Genomic DNA, 21,552 nt, shown 5'->3' with positions numbered 1-21,552 from the left:
GGAAGAGAGGGGGTATGTTTTGTTTTGGTTAGCTCACCCTAATAAAAAGCTATCATATAACTTCTGTTTCATTTTTAAAAGAAAAAGCTGCATAGGCAACAATTTCCATAATTATGTTTTCATGCATATTCATCCTTATGAATGAGAATTAGGCCAAACGATCAATTGGGGGCAGGGAGTGTTAAATGCTCTGATGGAAGTACTGCAATGCTTTCTCACCTTTCCACAGAGTTCTGCATTTTAGTAAAAAAGTAAGGGAAATGCAAAAAAGAAAAACAATTGTGTTTATTCACAAATTTGCATTTTATTTCAGGGACTGAATGCCATGGTGGATTAGCTCCATACATAACGCTGCAGTTAGCTACGCCTGGAAAAACGGATTATGGTACAAGAGTTAGGTATGTTGCATCTGTATAGAGTAAATAACGGCAACTCTAACACCTTGTAATGGTCTCTCTGTTTGAATGCAAATCCATCACAGATGCCTTAAAATCAATGAACTATAACAAAATCTCTTGGCACCAGATATCTTGAGATTACAGACAAAAAACTAAACATCCTCCCAAGTCTTATCTCAAGAAAGCAGCTATGTAGAGAGAAAAGATGTTAGAGGTGGAGTACAGCCACACACACTTTAGCATATATAACCTTGCTGTAAATAATTTCATGAAGGGTACAGTTTTCACTTGGATGGTAAAACAGTTTCTGGACTGTACCACTTCAGATGACATTGGGAGGATCATATTCATAATTTTATGTAAAAATTTTAAAATCCCTTCACAAAGGAAACTATGTTGGGGTGAGGAGGTCTAATCTTCTTCCTTAATCTGATTTTCTATAGAGAAAAGGTTATGTAAAACCCACATCTATAAGACTGAAATGGTTATTTAGACCATTAGGTTTACTTCTTAAGTGAGAACCAGTCTTGGAGTTAAGAGTTAGACAGCTTCTTCACTCATTTCTAACCAATCCCCTTTCTTATTACAACTTCTGTTCTGGATGGTTATTGTCCATTCAGGTCCCAAGATCCCTGCTGTATCCCTTTTCACCAGCTGAAAAGTTGCTTGGATCCAACTCTTAACATGCACTTTTGTGTTGACAGCCATCGGCCAACAACCCAGGGTGGTGAAGACTCTCTCTCTCTCTTTGCCATGTATGGAGTACCCCTAAGACAATTTGATTTGGTCTTGACTAGGGATCGGTGCAAACCACAAAAATGTGGTTCGATTCAAGGCTTGTGTTTTTCGTAAAGAGCAGAATCAGGGATTTAAGCCCCTGATCTCTGCTCTTAATGAACTATCAAGAACACCTTCAAAATTCCTGAAAGTTTGTGACAGTTCTTCAGTTTGTGAACACTGCTTCACCAACCACAAACCAACCAAAATTCATGACATCAGCCAGTTTGTGACCATCTTGACTAACTGGGGAGGCTCAGCCATGTTTACTTCTTGATGGTATGTGTGGACAAGTACCATACTGAGGTCTGAAAACTCATTGACCTTCCATTTGCTCCCTTTCATCAGGCAAAATTTCAACACACCAGTTCAAAAACTGAATAGTTATTTATTGTTCCGGAAGTACATTGCTCTTTTATACATATTTAATAAATGATACAGGATTTTTACACATGTTCAGTATTTTATTTTTTAAGGACTTTTCTCCATGCCCCCTCCCTCACCCCAAACACACACAAACAATTCTGTTAACAAGACTGTTCATTTCCTTCCTTGTTGCATACAAAGAGGATAAAATGGATCACTTAAAAAAAAAGAATCAGAAGAAAAAACAAAATTAAAAACATAATTAAAAACAAAACAAGAGAGAGAAAGTTAGAGAGGGAAGGAGGGAGAGAGGAAGGAAGAAAAGTGGTGAGAGAAAAACATCTTGGAACATGCATCCATTCAGTCCAACATGCCATTGAGGGAGAGGCGGCGGCAACAATCCCATCTTGTGTTTCCACAGCTGCAAGGCACCTGGCGTCTGGTTTATATTTATTTTGTACACTTTAAAACATGGTTCTCCAGAAAGTGGGAGCCTCTCGCCTTGACACAGTGAGAAGTAGCGAGCTGAAAAGGAAACACCCGGCCTTTCTGCAAATTGAGCTCAGATCCCTTCTCCGACCTCCATCCTGTCCTCGCAGGCTTTTATCAAACAGGATGGTCAGAGGCCGATTCTACTCAGTGCAGGATGCGAGACCCGCATGGAAAAAAAAAACCTCAGCTGGTTTGCAAGAGGTGGAGGGTGAGGAGAGCCATTTCCTTAAGTGTTTAAATAAGGAAGGGCATTGCTATCTCTGTCACCTCATTGAAACCCTGACCCTTAAAGCATCAGAGCATTCATTTAAAGCTACTTTAAAGAGGACTTGAGATTGAGAAGCAACATGGAATTCCTCATTTATCTTCTCCCTCAGGCTTCTGATAAAGCCTCCAGGACAGGCAATCTCATCAAGACACATAACTCATTCTGCTATGCAAAGTTGCAAACATCAAATTTAATTATCCCCATTCTACACTGCTGGGTTCGAAAGCAATGATTTTGAGCTAAGTTCCCATTAAAAAAATTATTCCATCCACCCCCATATTTTTTTTTAAAAAAACACCCTTTTAATTTGGTAATCCCAGTGGCCACCAGATTTGGGATGGAAAGGGTAGCCGGGGGGGGGGGGGGGGAAGGGGGGGAAAGATTGCTCCCTTAAGACTGAATAAGAAATTGTTTCATGCAACATCACCATTTATATCTAGAAGTAGATCCAGGGCAGTACGATCTACTGAAGTTATTTAAGAGTAATGCAAAGTGATCAATTATCAAACGTTCGGAGTAAGAGTTATTTACTTTGTGGTTCTGATAAAACTGATCAATGTGGTCCTCACCTAGTAAAAAGGAGGAAATCTGGCTGTCTATAAGTGAGCAGGGAGGGGGAGCTCCTGATCTTTCCAGCTTCATATTCATGTCATAAAAGACATTGTAGGTCCAATCTAGAGTGCACGTTGATGACACCAATAAGACCCAAACTGGAGCATACGGTATGTGAAAGGAGAGCACTAGTTCCGATCACCAGCTACAGCTTCTTAAGATGGCTTGATTTTTTTCTTCTTTGCTTTTTTCATTTTCACTATGATTTACTGGTGTTCTGAAATAGGGTGTTTTTTGTTTCCCGCCCCCCCCCCAAAAAATAAAAAAACAACAAAAAGCTGAGCAGGCTGCTGGTGCATCATCAAGAGGCAGACACTGCAAAGCTGGGGAAATTTGCCCCTCCTAACATTCTGCTCTCAAAACACCTGACTTTTAAATATGTCTTTTTTTCGTCTAGAAACAAAGAACGCTTGAATGTGACAATATTCGCCAAGCCCTTTGGAAAGACTTAACATCCCACAGTGCCTGATCTTCAGATTAAACACAATGACCCCCTCCCCAGCCAAGATCCTTGTTCTGCTTGTTTACTGGTAAGAAAAAAAAGTCCTCCGCCCCCAGGAGACCTTCCAGCTTCCACCACAATGCTTTAATTGAAGAGGCAAGAGATATGAACAGGCTTTGCCATTTCTGCCAGGGATCAGAGGTCCTCAGCTAATCAGTCTTTAGTGCTGATTTGTCGGATAGGCAAATGTACCTGCAAGGGGTCTCGAAGCCTCTTAAGATCCAATTCTGCCTGGAAAGGAAGAAAAAGAGAGTCATGAGAACCATCTTGCCCCGTCGACGTTCAGCAAACCCTTTGCCACCAAGGCCCCAACCAGTGAGAAATTTAAAACGAATTATGAACACAACACATTAGAACCCACGATATTAAGAAGATAAGACACGGATGTTTCTTGTGTACACTCAGCCGAACGAAAAAGTATCTTTAGGTAAAATTGTCCCTTTTCCAATGAACTGCTTTGCCCCTAATGCACCCTGTGCATAGCAACTTCCCAAAGCTTTCCAATGTTGGATAACATCAACCAGTTAACAGCACACACTTTAAAACACAGCATTTCGTGAGACTGGCATTGGCAGTAAAACAGAATGAATAAAGAGGGTTCTAATTTTGATTTTTAAAAGATACTGCTTGCCAGGGTATCGATGGCCACATTCTGTTGGTCCAAGGATTTGGTGGGGAGAGTCAAAAGCAAGAACTCTTTCTTTCTTTTTTTTTGCATAGGGGATTCAAGGGCAAGAGAGGTGGTTTGCCATTTCCTGTCTCTGTATCGTGACCCTGGTGTTCCTTGGTGGTCTCCCATCTAAACATTAACAGGGCCTACCCTGCTTAGCTTCTGAGATCCTGGACTGTCCAGGTCAGGGAAATAACTCTTTAATGAGCCATTATTAAATAAATTGCCTTTTTAAAAGCACATAACAGGTTGCCTGCCAGAATGTGGTTGTAGTAGCTGGATAGCAGACGGTAACTCTTAAAAAAAAACAAGTTCTCACGGCTTCAACCCTACCCAATTCACTGGGAGTTCTACAGATCAGTGGCTTGCATCTTCTGGGGGGAAGGAATGTAATTTCTGTTAGCCCAAATCCCATTTCCTCTACTGTTCTCTTCTTTCCTCTGTAAAGAATATGCTGAGCCAGGCCCAGGATTTCCAAAACTTGTTACATGAGAAGCAGAGTCAAAAAAAGTTAGAGAACCCCTCACCTGAACTGAGGGCTTAACACCACATTATGTTTTTCTCATGTTGTGGCAATAAAATGTGTGCTGAGATTTCAGTGCCTGGAACTCAATATCCAAGTGCATCTGGACTGATTTAGACTGGGACCGTGGGGAGACAGAGCTTAAGCTTCTGGGAGACCCTATTTGCCCCACTGAAGAGACTGATTAGTACATATTGCTTCCCCAATGGGGCAAATTGCAACCCTGGGGCCATTTCTGGCTGGGAAAACAGCACGGAGGGGAGGCATAAGCCCCCTCTCCCCAGAGCTCAATCCAAAATGGCCACTGTGCACCTTGCAGTTCTGATAACGACACCTGAAGCACACGTCTGATGGATCTGTAATGTGGTGTTAAGCTCTGAGAATGAAAGGAAAGAAGGATTGAGCCATATTTCACAAGCAATTCATGGAACTTCTAGTCATACAGCTGTATGGAATTCCAGTGCATACTGAAATCCCTGCTGCTGATGTGATAGTCATGAAAAGCTTATGCCACACATGCTAGAAACAGTCATTTAAAATTTGGTACTTTGCAACCATTGGGTCAGGAGAAGAGATCCAATATATGCAGGTATTTCAAGCAACTAGCATGAAATCAGACACACTACAAACTGGTTCTGTGCATACAAGAATTCAGATTTTGGGGATGTGTCTTCCCATACTAAACCCTTATAGGTTTAAACACCATTCCAGCTTTCTTCTGGAATACTTTCCTTGCCAAAATGATAAAAGTTAACATGCAATACCTTAAATAATTTTCGCCCAGTGGGAAAGCACATTCAGTTCTGTCATTTTCTTGCTTTAAGTGCAACAACCAGTTTTGAGCAAGGGAGCAACCTCTCCTCGCCCACTCCCAAGTCAGGAATAGCTCGCTTTACCTGAGCAATCGCATCCTTGAGTTGATTGTATTTTTCTAGGTCAAAACGTGTCTTTTTGGCTCCTTTATGGAAAAATAATAAGAACTGCCTGTCTCTGGCATCTGGGTATACATACTCCTGTGGAATGCAAGAATGACAGAAGATAAATGATCAGGAAAGGAATTAACATTTTTTAAGTACTGCAAGAGGTTTGGGAGGGAAAGGGATCATTAGTTCCTGCATTGACTAAACATAAGATGGATTATTGCCCTCATCACAGAACATCAGACTTGATCTATAGTGCAGACTTAAGCACCAGGCTCCGGTTGTTAGCCCAACAGAGCTCCTTTCAGTATGCCTCCAGTGAAGAGGCTGCAGTAATCACCAGGTCATAATCTAACACATACTTGGATCCAAATTGAGGGGTTGAATTATGGCAGCTTATTCATACCACACACGGCTGCTTTGCCTCTTCGAAGATGCAGTGGCAAGCAGGTTTTGACAGCTCAGTCATCTGGAACAGGGCAATCACGCAGTGGCTCATTAGAGCCACCGTAGTCCAGTCATGAAACCCTTTGGTTATGGAAAGAATCTGCTCAGTTCAATTGGTGCTCATTAAACATTTGTAGAAGGAGAGGGAATGAAAGGGTTGAGGGCTGTTTAAATCTGTATCATCTCCTACTAGAAATATTGTTTAGTACACCTATGCCAACTACAGGAATCAAAACGTAATACAAAATGCTCCAGTGACCAAGGGCCAAGGAAAAATGTGAGTTAACTTTGCTGACAGGGTACTTCTCTAGGACGATATGCAAAAGATGTCATGGCATATTGTCCCATCAAAAGCAATATGATAATGTAGAATTCAAGATCATCTCACTACAGCATTCAAAACTGGAAGCCAGCAACCTCCCTGAAATGCTGTTATGCTAAGAAGTGGTCTATAGCCTCTGAGCTGTTCAAACAAAGTCAAAAGGCAGCTGCAGAAGCAGTGCCCAGAAAGATCTATGTAGAATTTATCCTCTAACCTTGTGGCATATCTATAATCCTAAAATTCTGATCCTAGAAAAATGTCAAGATACACTGGGAATGGATAATGTCCTCATAAATTTTTGGATAATTGCAGCTAAAAGCTCTTCAGTTAAGAGAGGTTAAACACTGATCTCTAAAGAATAGCATTCCTGTTGTCTGTTGAGATTTACACTGCAGAAACCTAGACAACAAAAGTTGTAAAATCACACACAATCACAGTTGCCTTGTACAGGGAGCCTCTGTAGTCCAGAGCAGAAGTATGAAGGAAACAGAAAGGAAGATACATAAAGCTAAAGGGAAGAATTTATCACAGCTCTCTTCAAAAGGGATTTTGTCTATAATAGGAAATGGTGCACTGGACTTAACATGAAGGTTCCCTTGACTTAAGATAGAGGAGGATATTCTGGAATATTTGAGTACTTTCCTACCCACAATTCCTGAAGGCAGGAAGTAGGCTGCTTGTTCAGTTTACAATTGAGCAGGAAGTACACACCCATCTTCTTTTTGGAAACTTTCATAGCAAACCAAATTGATTACTACACCATGGGTGTTTTCGCACTCACGTTTTACTGGCGCCACGACCCTCCTGACGCCGGCGAATCTGCATGGATTTCGCACCAGAAGCGCCGGCGCTGCCAGAAGCGCCGGCTACTTCCGTCGCTAAGCCAGCGCAAACGTTTTCCTGCATCTTTGCGATTTCCGTTTGCGCTGGCTTAGCGACGGAAGTAGCCGGCGCTTCTGGGAGCGCCGGCGCTTCTGGTGCGAAATCCATGCAGATTCGCCGGCGTCAGGAGGGTCGTGGCGCCAGTAAAACGTGAGTGCGAAAACGGCCCATGTGTCTCTTCAGGCCAGGATCGTTCAGTCACTAAGTAAAATACTTAAGAAATGCAAATCTCTGACTTCAGGAAAACTGGTGAATTAACCAAGTAAGCAGAAACTGTGACACCACTGAATGGATCAAGAAATAACACTGGCCAACACAGGAAAATATAATACTGAGTAATATCTGAGAAAAAAAAACAAAGTAAGGGTACAGCTAAGCGAATCTTCAGGAGGTGGCCACAACTTTCAAAATACCTGGAATGACCACTCCACTAGAAAGAGTGGGGTCCAGAATGCCCTCGATCTCAGGAGAAAGGAACCTCCATGGTTAGCTGAGTGTTCATTTTTCACTTAAGAAGATGACATTCTGGAACATATGGGGTATACAAACGGCTCACCTATCTAGAGTGGGACTGTCACCTGCCTAAGAGAAATGGCTCCAGATGTCACTGCTCAGAAGCTGCATTAGCTGAAGCAACTGACTTTGATGTAGTACGATCCAAGTGGGCAGTCGTGTTGGTCTGAAGCAGTAGAACAAATTAGGAGTCAAGATGCACCTTTAAGACCAACAAAGTTTTATTCAGAATATAAGCTTTTGTGTGCTCTAAGCACATTTCATCAGACAAGGAATCAGGTACAGTGAGCAGAGCTACATATAGCTGGCAGGCAGTGGTTTAGAATGCAAAATGGTGCAAATTTAAGATCCAATAACAGATCAAAGGTTTGCTCAATTTGTTAATTTTATTATGCTGTTAATTTTGCTATTCTGTCATTGGATCTTAAATTTGTACCATTTTGCATTCTAAACCACTGCCTACCAGCTATATGTAGCTCTGCTCACTGTACCTGATTCCTTGTCTGATGAACTGTGATTAGAGCATAAGAAAGCTTACATTCTGAATAAAACTTTGTTGGTCTTAAAGGTGCAAACTGACTCCTACTTTTAAGTAGTATGAAAAAGTTAGGATACCAACGCCCATGTTGCAGCCTTGCAGATGTCTAAAATGGAAGAATTAGCACTAAATGCTATGGAGGACGCTGCAGTCCAAACCAAGAGAGTCTTACTTGCCTTCATGTGCTCTTATCTCTTGTGAACATGTGAAGGCTATGCCTTCTTGACCCATCTGAAAAGTTTTACCTAGGAGACCCTTTTCTGCTTGATGACTAGGTAGAAGGCCCCAAAGAAGGGATCTATTTTCCTAAAGGATCTCATGCTGCCAAGGTAAAGGCAAATGCCCTTCTAAAGTCTAACCCATGCCAATTCCTTTCCCTCGAGTGGGAAAATTTCAGGCCAATGGTGTCTAGCAATAGCTGGAAAACAAAATGAGCCTTTGGCATAAAGGAAGGGTAAGGTTAGAGCACCTCTGCATCTTTGTGAAAAATGCAGAGATCTTTAACAATAGCAATGACTTCCAGCTCTGACACTTGTCTGACAACTGTCACTGCCACCAAAAACAAGACTTTTAGCAAGAGGAAGTTGAGTGATATTGTCTTCAGAGTTTCCAAAGACTGTAGTCAGTCCTCCTGAAAACTCTCTGCTCCTCCAGGAGGGAAGACTTTTCTCCTTCCCATTACACCAGACTTGCCTCTTCTCTCTGTAGTCTGCTGGACTTCATGATACCCAGCAACTAACACCAGCCATCACCGTCATGGTTTGTGTAAATGCAAATGCTGAACTGTGAGGGGTTTTTTTCTTTCTTGGAAGTGAACTGGTGCCAGTTGGAGATCGCCTGGAATTCCAAAGGATATTCTGAAGCTCCCAAGCGATTTCACATCCCCTAAATGTGGCCCAGTGACCAGTGGGCTCCCACTGGTGGTGGTGGTGATCTGTAGGTCTGTTCATACTCAGACTAGTTTCTCTATGAGGAGAAAGTCCTTCACTGTCCACCACTTCAGGTCTTGTTGAAATTGCCAGTTCACAGAAGTTCACTCTGAGATGATCTCAAGAGCAATGAGTAATACATTTCAGGGAAAAGCAGCCAAGTTCCCTGGAGTTGTTGATTGTGAGTTGTTCTGCAGGGAACAGTGTCCCCATATGGAGACTGAAATATTAGCTTACTTCCTGCCACCAGGGATTGTGGGTAGGAGAGTACCGGAACATTCCAGAATGTCCTCCTGTTCTAAAGTGAAAAGTAATGACTCCCACATGGCTTGACTCCTCTACACCTGATGTCTGGCATCTGAATGCGTGAAGTAAAAATGAAAGTGCTTTGCATCTAAGGTGACAGTAAAATTCTATCTATGAAGGCCCATGCAAGCCATTGCGCATGAGAAAAAGGTCAAAGACTGAACACTGTGGTTTGTAGATAATAAGGATATCAAATAGTATTTAGGATAATAATTTTGAGGAAAGGTAGAAAAACAACGAACATAAGTCTTACCTGGCGCGTTACTACGAAGTATGCATACATTGCCATGGCACTACCGTACGTGATGAAGTAGGTAACAGGCTCCATAATGTCCCAAGAGTACTCCCACCAAGTGAGTCGGGCCAGAATCCCAAACTGAGTAGCCATGTAAGCCAGCCCACCCCACAGCACCCAGGTGGTCCTCTTTTCTGATTTTCTGCAGATTTCCATTCTAACCTGCACAATAAAAAATGGTCAGCGCCAACATGGTGTACTTTCATCACATGGTATTGAAGCTGTTTGAAATAAATAAATAAAAAGGTGCAATATGAAAGAAAACAGGCACACGAAGACTGGTGTTTTTAATACTGACATGATGCAACTGTGTTTATCATTTACTCAGTGACTGACATTTGAAGTTGATACGCAGCTTCTGGTTCTTGTTTGATTGACCCCCATATTCAAAGGATGTTTATGTTAGCCCATTTTAATGTGCTTCCTTCTGCCATGCTATACGGGAGGTTTAAAAAAATACCATTCCTTGATAGACTCTGTCCCTGTGGGCTGAAGGAAACTGAAGGAACAGGCCATGTACTTTTATCCTGTAGATTCTACTGTGCATCTTATCTGGATCCTATATTGCAATCCCTGGAGGGTAAATCTGATGAAAGCAAGATAATAGGCTTACTAGCCTCAAATAAGGTGGAAACCATCGAAGTGGTGGCAAACTCCCTTTACTGTGCTTATAAGAGGAGAAATCTGTTTAGAACGTTTAATTAACCACCTTTTTTCCCTGCTTCCTTGATTTGATACTGTTGTTGTTATGCCAATAAAGGTTATGTGACTGTGATATGCAGCTTCCATTTTCTTTGTGCAACAATTGCTCCTGTTGAATACCAAAGCAGTTACTTCTGAGAAAGTTCCCTAGTCTGCTATGTGAAAGAGAAGGCTGGGGCGATTATTCCTCAGTAGTTATTCTGCTGGAAAAGGCCAGACTTTCCTCAGCTGAACGACCTGTCTTTAAGACAATCTACTGCTTCCTTTCTTCTTCAAGCACAGAACTGCTGGTTGGGAAGGGTTCCAGCCCGCTACTTCAAGCACCAGCCTGGACCATTTTGCAATCAGGGGACCTGCTCTCCAAGAGCCAAGCAACATTCTTCAAACATTGCAAAGTCAGTGGACCCCTCTCATAAGGGGTGGGGTGCTCACTTTCCAGCAACAATGCCTCAAAATAGAGCACCAACCAGCAACTCCACCTAGAATGCAGTAAAACTCATTCACTGTATTTGGAATGCACTCTCTTGACAGAATGATATATGTTGTGTGCATGAAAATGCGAGGATGATGGGCAAGCAGAACTGGATGGCCACTCAGCTGAACATTTTTTCCTCTGTTGCTGATATCTGATCAAAGGAGCTTGGAAACAGGCACTGCCAGGGCAGTCTGCTCATTCACAAATGCAACAGTTCTGAATTGGCTCAGTCTTCAAGGAAGCTGGCAGATGTGAGCATTACCAGGGGAGGGGAGATGCTGAAGTTATATCACACATTTATCTAGAAATAACTGACATTAGCCTGGAAAATGCATTTCACACATGACTGTGTATTTCCCTTCTTAACACAACACCAACATTTTGATTACACTTAAAGCAAATTTTTCACTGACATATACTCTTCAGCTCTAAATCCTATTACTAACAAGACATTGCACTCTTATTTTTTTCTCAATTGTATTCACCCTTAGCTTACAATCCAATTTATGTCCTTGCATCTCTTTACTCACTTGTTGGAGCAAACCTGAATGTAACTCAATGAAATAGAAGTCCCAACCTTCTCCAGGGGAGCTAGCTGCTGCTTGAGGTCTTCTAGCCGTCCAATGAGTTCCTTCTCCTTATTCAGCTGGTGTTCCTCAATACACAACGTAGTGTACAGCTGTTGAACCAGTGTCTTTACATCATTCAGCGTGGTTGCATCTTCCTGGCTTAGAAGGTCTAAAGAAGCAGAAGGAACTTTCAGAGTTCCACTCCCTGAAGGAGTTCTCCTTCCAACAGCTTATCAGAACTCAAGTAACAAACTGGTTCCACACCACACCGTAACATACAGCGCCAAGCGAACGGGAGAGTTGCACCCCTACCCCACCCCTGTTTCCAAACTAAGGTGTGCCAAAAACTTGGGAGGAGTATTGTTGTGTCACCTATCAAGGAGAACCCTGGTCTCTCAAACTGCACAAAATCAAACACAGGGTTAATAATCCACTTGTACTTGCATCCTCAGTAATTAAAAATGCATGAACCGCTTCAGTTCTCAATACTTAAGAGGATCAGTTTTCACCAACATTAGTTACAGAGAGAGGAAGACCAAGGACCACCCTTCAGTCTTCCGGCAGCCATATTTCACTATTGAGCAAGCCTGGATGTTACATTCTTCTTTTCTCCACAGGCTTACAGAGATTTTGAAGCTATCATCAAACAAACATTTCAGAGCACAGTTTAGGAAGAAGAAGTGTTTGAGATGCCAGTGCCCAGTACTTGCCATTTGTGATTTAAGATCCACTCTAATTTGGCCTAGATCAGCTTAGTGTAGCAGTACCTGCACTAATGCATTATGCACAAATACATCAGCATAACCGAATGGAATAAAATATTTGAAGGGCAGGGGGCTATTCCTGTTGGCAGCAGAAGACAGGACTTGCAACAATGGGTTTAAATTAAGGGTGGGAAGGTACTGGCTGGATATTAGGAAAAAACTTTTTTGCAGTAAGAGTTGTTCAACAGTCCAACCTAGGGAGATGTTGAGCTGCCCTTCATCGGCAGTATTTAAGCAAGTTGGGTTAGATGGCCTGTATGGCCCCCTTCCAACTCTGTGATTCTATGATTCTATCCTAGTACAAAACATGAGGATGCACTTACAAGTCCAGCAATGCAGTGAATAATACAACAGTACATGCAACCTATTGCTTCAATATTACTATGTGCACACTTTTTAAGTATTAGAAAGGAACAAAAAATGTTATGGTGGCTAATATTAACGTAATTTTTTTTTGCTCAGCTACTACCTTAAAATGAGGAATTATACACATTTTGTCAAGACAATGCAAACTAAAATGTATAGAACCTTGCATGCAGTAATTTGCAGCACACAATCTTCAGGCTTAGCTTGCCTTTGTAAGTTTCAGTGCAATCTACAAAACAAGCCAAGTTTGACAGACATCAGTTTAGCAGTTCAACAACACCGGGCAAAGCTCAGAGACGGAGATAGCACAACATTTGAGCCAATGCTCTATGTCACAATTTCAAAATGAACAGTAGTGTTTTGCGTCGTTTATAAGAAAATACTTCGCAACACTTGAGTAATCTGACATATTATAAAATGTTTAATGATGAACTGAGTACGTTTACCCTTTTTTTACCAGAATCCATAGAACAAAGTAGGAGTCTAGTTGCACCTTTGAGACCAACAACATTTGACTAGACTCCTACTTTGTTCTATCGCTTCAGACCAACACGGCTGCCTGCTTGGATCTATCTACATGGAATGCACCAGAATCCAGTATTTGGTGGACATCCTATTAAATAGCATGATGCTGAAACTTCTACTTCAGCTACTCAACACTGCTGCTATTCAAACAACTCCTTATAGCACAAACCTATAAAATATTACTCCAGTTTAAGCCTATCAAATCAACAGGCATAGACTGCAGTATCCTTGCACAGGATCGCAGTGTTAACAACTTGGAAGGAAGCCAAAAACAATTATTTTGCTCTTCCACAGGATCACCTACCACTTAAATATAGCCAACATATCAACTGAATTACATTAATGACTTTCATTGGTTCCAAGATAGCTTTCATATAAGCTTTAGATGGCATCGACAGTAGAAGATTAATCATAGATTGACAGGCTACTGCGCCAACTATATATATTTAATATACGTCAGTTCTTCTATGTGTATCTCATTGCTTAGGTATAAAGCTGCACACATCTCATAATCTCATATAGGAAAATGATTAAAGTTTTAGAGTTAAACAAGGATCTCAAAGTACTACTATATAAAGTGTGGTATTAATGCTTTTTCCTACTGGGGAATGGCTCCCGTTTTTACTTAACTTTATTATAAACATTTCTCTATTTCAGGAGATGAACAACTCCCTGAGATTTGATTGTCAATGGATAATTAAACTAATTAAACACCCATAATCTATGTTTGCATCTGTGCACTCCCATCTTCCAGGTTTGAAATCCAGAGCATCTGCAATGTTTATATATTTGTATTTTAGCTGGCTTACAAAGACATTCTAGAAACAAACTTACTGTAGGTTACGAAGGGTCCAACTTTTCAGTCATCCTACATTTAATCCTATTTTGAACCTTTCATAGGATTCTTATCCCTGATACAAATTATCTTTCGAAAGATGAGATTCCCCACCCATTATGAGTTTGGGGTTTGGGGTAATATGGTTATGTCACTGTGGAATAGTAATCAGAGTGTAACTAAACAGAATGTATATGAACTGTTTATGCTGTCTGCCAAAGCCACTGACCTATCTACATATCTAACGATATCAGACTATAAATGAAACTGCAAAACACAACAGCCTCCTCTTTACGATGAAATTAATGTGCAACAGTGAACTGCTACCTAGTGTACTTTACATACCACTACCAGTATTTTGCAAAATGTATTTCCTGATTAAAATGATGTCGAAGACTACTTATGAATATTGTCTTCAATTCAAAGTAGTGTGCTCCCGAGCCCCAATAGTTCTTTCTGGCCTCTGGAAAGCAGATTCCCCAGTGGCCAACTTTCTCAGGGTTACACTGGACTGCTGCAGGGAGGGTAATACGGGGAAGATCTGTAACCATCAGCACCTTCAGCTAACAGACCATGTTCCAACTCAATTATAGTAGTCCAGGTTAAACTTAAAGTAGAAAGGAATACGTAGTCACTAAAATAAATCTCAAGATTCACAACCATCATCATATTTGCACAGGTTTCTAGTTAATACAGGTGTTTTAGACCATCATTATCAAACACAAGTATCTGGCCAAGTCATTGTCAAAAGCCAAGTCTAGTGTTAACTGCTATATAGATGGGATAATCTTTCCATGCCCAAATTATGCTCACAAACTGTATCAATTCTACTCCTTACTGATGCATGTCCACAGCATGCTGAAACATGGGAGGAAGAGACTGAAGCAGAAGCAGCTTCAGCGGCACAATTAAAACAAGGCAGAGCGAAATGGCCAGGAGACTGGGCTACTAGTAAAAGTGATCAGCTGATCATTCTAATCATTCTTTCCTAAAATGTGATGTTAATTACATACAAGGCAAGGCTTACCAGGCCCCCTCCATAAAAGAGACAAGATTTTTTTAAATAGTTCAAGGTCAGAACTTGATGCAACCTCTGCCTAGTGAAGTTTAAGACAGCTTGAAACAGTTCCTCTTCCCATAAGTTATTATTTACGTTTGGCTGCTCTAATGATCCCTTCTCTCCATCATCTGTGGACACCACAGATGTTCTGTATCACTTCAAGGACCTGTATGGACACATTCCAAACAGCACAATAAAACATTAAAACTGCCCACTGTTATAACAGGTTAGCTTGCTGCTATAGGGATCTTAGGTAAATAGGAATTGTCCATTAGTATAGTCCCTCTTTTGCTGCTCTTGTTCGGCTTATGCATCAGTCAATAGCATGATCATGGCTGGGTCCAGGCCGGCAGCTTGGAGTGGCAGTTTCCCATCCCAAAGTAAGCCGGCAGAAAGAGAAGTGCCTTGGGGGCGGTCAGACTGCATGTGGCCCACTGTGGGACAGGGACGGGCTGCACATGCCCTGGAGAAGTGGTCAGACTGCTCAAGCACTTCAGTGGCGCTTTCCAGGCATTCCCTGGCCATAGGAAGCTTTTTCAGGCACTTCTATGATGCTGGAAGACGGGGTGAGTACAGCAGCGGGATGGTCGCCAGATGTTTATATCTGGACGATTTTTTAATCGGTCTGGGGGCTGTCCCTGCGTTGCCTCAAACTGGCAGTCTAGACCCAGACCATGTAGCTAACAGCATGTCTTCAGTGCTATACTCTGGTTTTGCTCTGATGATTCAATGTGTGGCTAGGTTTTTTTTAGAAGACTGCAGATTTATACCTCGTCCTTCTCTCTGAATCAGAGACTCAAAGCGGCTTACAATCTCCTATATCTTCTCCCCCCACAACAGACACCCTGTGAGGTAGGTGGGGCTGAGAGCTCTGTCACAGAAGCTGCCCTTTCAAGGACAACTCCTACGAGAGTTAGAGATCTAAATATACCCATGTTTACCAACAGCTGCCAGCAGGCAGCCTAGCTGCCTTACGGTGTCAGCAACCTTTGCAATAGGTAGTCGGTCATCATGACACCACTAAATCTGTCATATATCCAATGATCTTAGTTCACTGCTCTTACTGAGTGGATATCCCCATAAGGCATTCTTCTACCAATATATCATACATCAGAGGCTAGTAATTTATCAAACAGCAGTTCCTTCTACCAGACTTCTTACTACTTCTTTAGTAGGAAGCCCTTCTTTAAAAGATGAAGAATGAGAAGTAGAAGTGACATAGAGGGCAGCGAGGGAGCGTGTATGAAAGGAGAAACCATGATGGAAGACCTGGGGTGGAGGAATGGTGTTATATATCTTTGCAAAGAACGGGTTCCTCTGCCCTCTGGAGACTGAGACATGCTGCTCGAACATTTTTCTATTCATTTCCTCATCACAAGGGTCAAAGGTATAGCATGATCTGTGCGAATTCTGTACACATGATTTTGTGGAAGCTGTATCATCAATTTTCTTTGCCATCACAGATGAAATTATCTTTAAAAAAAACAACTGCTAGATGGAGCGTCTTCCTGAATATGACTTCTGGAAACACATCCCAAGTGGTTACCTCTCTTTGGTGGACGAACATGGTAAGTCAAGTCATTAATTACTAGTTTGAAATCATCAAGGAGTAGAAGATCTATGCCCGTTGAAGAGGCTACTCGTGTGCCGTCTGCAAAAAGAAAGTAAGAGCAGGTTGTATTGGGAAGTGAAAATTTCTTACTACGATTCATAAAAATGCAACATTTGAAACAGAAATTGGTTTCAAAGGGCAGTTATGTTGGTCTGCAAAGATCCTTCTCTGACTAAGGGAGTTCTGACCCTTGAAAGCTTATAACCCCAAAATCTTGCTGGTCTCTAAGGTGCTAGTGGAGTTGAATCTAGCTATTCCAGTGTGTGATAGCCATTTTTTAGCCTAGCTTACTTTCCTGTATATTATGCTATAATATAAATAAAAGTTTGGGGCATTGGGTTTCCAGCTAATGCTCTGAGGTACTCCCTCCAAATGTTTCATCTCCAACTTGGACTTGGCTTCTATAACATCCATTTCCAGGAAAGCATTTCATAGCCCAAGTGGCTTAAAATAAAATATTTCCATAATCAGAGCTGTCCTTTTTTGTACAGAGTCATATTGTTCAAAATGGAGATCTGAACCACTTCTCTAGTTTTTCTTCTGCACATGTGTAGGAAACAGAAGTGCTGCCCAAGAAAGAGCTGGGGGGTGGGGGAGGTAGGGATATCAAACAGTACAGCTAGAACTAGGGGAAAAAATGGGTTTCTTTCTTTAATGGTAATTGCTCCATTTTTATTCAAATTGATTCACAGACAGATAAGCCGCTCAGGTCTCTCGGAATTTAGACAATCCTAGAAGGGGACATTTTATTAGGTGGGAAAGGATTTCCAAATTGTCCCCTCCCCATCAATTTATAACAAGGCCCACCTTGTTTTTAACATGCTGCCATGCTGCATTAACATGCATTAAACCCCCTCCAGTGAATGTTATGTTTGGTAATACAGTTTGTGGTCAAAAGGTATATAGATTCCTTGCATTCTCCAGAGAGCACTTATTGCTCTGTATCAACTTCTGCCGGTCTAGTTGTTGTTGTATTGTATTGTTTTATTGAACCATGGAATTCCATGCCTGTGAGCCGCCCTGAGCCCGCCTTTGGCGGGGGAGGGCGGGATATAAGAATAAAATTATTATTATTATTATTATTAGTTGGAAGCAAACATGTGAAATACATAGAACTCTTCACTGGCAGAAGTGAAATTCAGCTATATTTCATCTGTTTTGAGACTAAACCAACTCCCTAATGCTTAAGATTGAGTTCAGTTCAGGTACAAAGTAGTCCAAGATCAGAACATACTGAATGCTACCTCCCCCCTGCAATAAACTTACAACAAGTTGTAGTGATAAAAGCAGCACGATCTCTAGGCTTACCCAAATACTAAGCATGCCTATTTAATAATCAATTAAAAGTTAGAACTTTCCAAAACTGAACTTTATCCTCCTCTTCCATCTCAACAGTAACACTTATTCACAAGTCCAGCACAATACGCTTAACTTGAAAGAGTGTCCATGTCATTATGAGAAATGACTTTGGTTTAATTTCATCAACATAAGGAATAGTATCATAATGATAGTGAACAAGTGAAACTCAAAGCATTTGATTGTGTTAGTAATACTAAACAGCACCTGGTGAATAGATTGCGACTCGGTCGATTCCCCGGTCCTCTGCTTGCAGCTGTCGTAAGAATACTCCAACGGAGTCTGAGATAGGCTTAAGTGTAAACTGGCAACGCTCACGGCGGGATGGAAGATTCACAGATATCACAGGTAACCCGTTTTGATAAACCACTGTTACATCTGGGCAGAAAGACAGTAGTCAGCCAAGATAGATTCTATTTCATATATGACAGCATTTAAAACAAAAGAACATGAATGATTCTATGATTTTATGAAAAGAACATGAATTATGATTTTGTGAATTTATGAAACAGGAAGGATCCTAAACTGCTTAGATGGTAGATTCCACCACAACAGGGCTGAATAAAATGTTGGCTTGGTCTGGGGAGTATGCCAAGAGTAAGTTTCTTTCGAAACCATGCTGATAATGGTCACCAGTTTCATCAAAGTTTTGGGCAGTGAGGGAAAACCTCTCCTCTCTCTGAAACTTCAAGACTGTCCTGCCTGACAAGTTCTCAAAGAGATTTATTAGGCTGAATACACTCTTATCTCCAGAGAAGAGGAACAGATACTCTTCATTGTGTTCTCCCACATACTCCCTAATGTGCAAACTACTACAAAAAACTTTCAAGCATTTTAGGCCAAAAGACTCCAGATAGTTAATGAAATGTTCATAACTACAGAAAGTACTAGCATCTAGGTTTTCAGCAAGGAAAACAATTCTTTGTCCGCATCACTAGATATGTTTCAACTCCCTAGTGGTTCTGGGGCTCATTAGGGGAATGAAAAGTTACGGGCTTATGAAGTTAGAAGCTAAAAAACAAAGGCTGCCTTAATATACAAAATAATCTGATCTTTTAAATCAAAAGATTCATTGTTTGCACTTAATGCTTTAAAATCACACTACTAAAAACTCTTACAGGCTAGGAAAGGTGACTTCAACCTTTTGTCTTTGGTGGGAAATCTCTTCCCTTGAGTGCCAAAACACACTGTGACTTCTCAAACTGAAAGCCAGCAACCTTCCACCATCTGGCTGAACAGCTGCAGTTTTTTAAAAATCTGCTCACTGATCAAAGCATTCAGTTTCTAGAGGTTTGGGTGGTGTCTTTGTACTACAGACCTAGAGTGAAAGGACAGCTTGAGCCTCCAATCCGTTTAAGCATTTTAGGTAGGATGATGGGCATACTGAAAAATGCATGAGCAAGCAGCAAGAAGAGATTTCAGGTGTCTGTTCAGTAAGCCAAGACAACAAGAACACATTTACCCCTATTACATTTATACTCTGCCTTTCAATATGAGTGCTCTAAAGGTGGATGCTGTTCTTACATCCACATTTTATTTAAACTATTAATATCCTGTTTCCCCATGAAGGACCAAAGGCAGCTTACAGCAAATATGACAATAAGCATTAATAGCCACATCACTGTATCCAGCTGTCCAGCCACCCATGTGGATAACAAACGCAGGAACAGCAAAAGCAGGACTTCTAGGCAACATACAGGAAAGAGAGGGATCTCTACTTGCCTGGGGGAGATCTGCAGACAAACACGACTTTGTTGATTAACAAAAAGGCCTCCTCCAATAATATTCCCAATGAGAATTATCTAGACACTGAATGTGGGCAGAGAAATTGATGTGCTCGGCCCCTAACAGTTTACAGGATACTGAATGGGGGAGATTTGGGGGACAGTATGAGGATTTCCAGTTCATCATCATCATCATTTTATTTATATCCTGCCCTCCCCGCCGAAGCAGGCTCAGGGTGGCTAACAACACAAATCAATACATTCATTATACAGTATATTTAAACAAGACTAATTTAACAGTTTAATTAAAATTCTATTAAAATTCTAAAACGATAAAATTAATATTAATATGCTAGTGCTATTATACAGATGGTGAGTTTACTTAGCAGTCTCTCTCTTTAGTCGGTGAAGGCCATTCGAAAAAGGATGGTCTTGCAGGCCCTGCGGAACTGTTCAAAATCCCCGTTCAAAATCCCAGTTCAAAGCTGTCCCCCCTCCCAATTCCTCATGCGCTCCCAAATTAATACCTACCATTAACAAAAATTCCAACCACAGGGGCAGAACAGTAAACAAAAACTGGTGAATGAAACATGAAGAGAGACAGAGCCCAGTAGGTCTCAGTTCTCTATGATCAAGAGATCTTACTGTCAAATTGTATGGCTGCTATGCCTAAAAAATCTTCAAGCAGTAGGTTTATATATTATATGGTTATCTAGATGAGTGGTTCTCAATCTTTCTGGTATGATTATGCACAAGTCCAAAATTTACCTGGTATGGTGACTCAAACAGGGCTGGCCCAAGGTTTTTTTGTGCCCTAGGCGAACTATGACCTTGGCACCCATCTAGGTCAGCATTCTTCTTTCTACAGTGGCTAACCAGATGTTTTTGTATATTGCACCAAGGGTGCAGCTGCGTCTATTATGAACCCCAAAGAAGTGGCATTCCAACATACACAGTCTTTGATCACTCTCTCTTTCTTCATTGCTCCCTCTAACCAACACCAGCACCCTCAGATTCTAAGAAACTCACTTTGGTAGCCATCAAGATATGTTTACTTGATCAATATGCTTTCTCAGTGAAGAAAAAATCCCAACCACTTTATGACAAGGAAAATTCTGTTTCCAGTTCACATCTTGGTTTTCAAAATACAAAAGAGAGCAATGGAAGGAGCAGGGGTGGCTATTGGAGAAGGCTGGCTTGCAACCCACTTCCAGAGGCTTCACAATCCACTTTTGGGCCCTGACTCACAAGTTAGGAAACACTAATCTAGATCATTTGGCTTGCTTCAGACCTGGATTTGCAATAGAAACTGTTTGGGTCATCATGGCTGAATTTAGGCTGAAGAGCATTTACAGTCTTTGCCAGGAGGGAGTATTGGTGGAATGTAACCCTATGGGACTTCTCAGTAACTTTTAATTCCACCAGCCATAGTACCCTTCAGAACCATCTCTCAGGACTACAGGTGGGCAGCCATGTCGGTCAAAGTAGCAGAACTAAGTTTGAGTCCAGTGGTACCTTTAAGACCAATGAAGTTTTACCTTGAATAAATACCGTGAATAAAACTTTGCTGGTCACAAAGGTGCCACTGGACTAAAAATTTAGTTCTCTGGATACAGTTCACTGCTCTGTAAAAGTTCCATCTTTCCTTTGAGACAGCATCCAGAATGTGGTGCTGTGAATGTGTTGTTTTCCTTTAGGGTCATTCAGGTTTCTGTTTTGTTTCCTATGACAACATCCACATGGAACTCCTAGAAGAGGTACGCCAGAGATATAGAATGAGGGTTATTGGTATGCTGAATATACT

The 21,552-nt window shown here is 41.3% G+C and overlaps 1 protein-coding gene across 4 annotated transcripts in view; it reads right to left on the bottom strand.

Moving 5' to 3' along the window:
• Positions 1-1,543: 1,543 nt before the first annotated feature.
• Positions 1,544-21,552, bottom strand: part of MCU (mitochondrial calcium uniporter) — a 135,363-nt gene continuing 115,354 nt past the window's right edge. For 2 of the 4 annotated variants that reach the window (XM_060241207.1, XM_060241205.1), the window contains exons 3-8: positions 18,232-18,402; positions 16,603-16,707; positions 11,515-11,675; positions 9,719-9,922; positions 5,505-5,621; positions 1,544-3,646 (exon numbers count right to left, since the gene is read on the bottom strand). In XM_060241207.1, the coding sequence (XP_060097190.1) occupies positions 3,569-3,646; positions 5,505-5,621; positions 9,719-9,922; positions 11,515-11,675; positions 16,603-16,707; positions 18,232-18,402 (836 nt within the window). In that variant the 3' untranslated portion in view covers positions 1,544-3,568. Of the gene's footprint in view, positions 3,647-5,504; positions 5,622-9,718; positions 9,923-11,467; positions 11,676-16,602; positions 16,708-18,231; positions 18,403-21,552 lie in introns of those variants that run through there. The other 2 variants (XM_060241206.1, XM_060241208.1) reach the window with 2 other exon arrangements.

The sequence above is a fragment of the Heteronotia binoei genome, chromosome 6 (genome assembly GCF_032191835.1).
Source record: "Heteronotia binoei isolate CCM8104 ecotype False Entrance Well chromosome 6, APGP_CSIRO_Hbin_v1, whole genome shotgun sequence".
NCBI lineage: Eukaryota > Metazoa > Chordata > Lepidosauria > Squamata > Gekkonidae > Heteronotia > Heteronotia binoei.
Note: the sequence above shows the minus strand (reverse complement) of the source record. Positions and strands in the feature narration are given on the sequence as shown.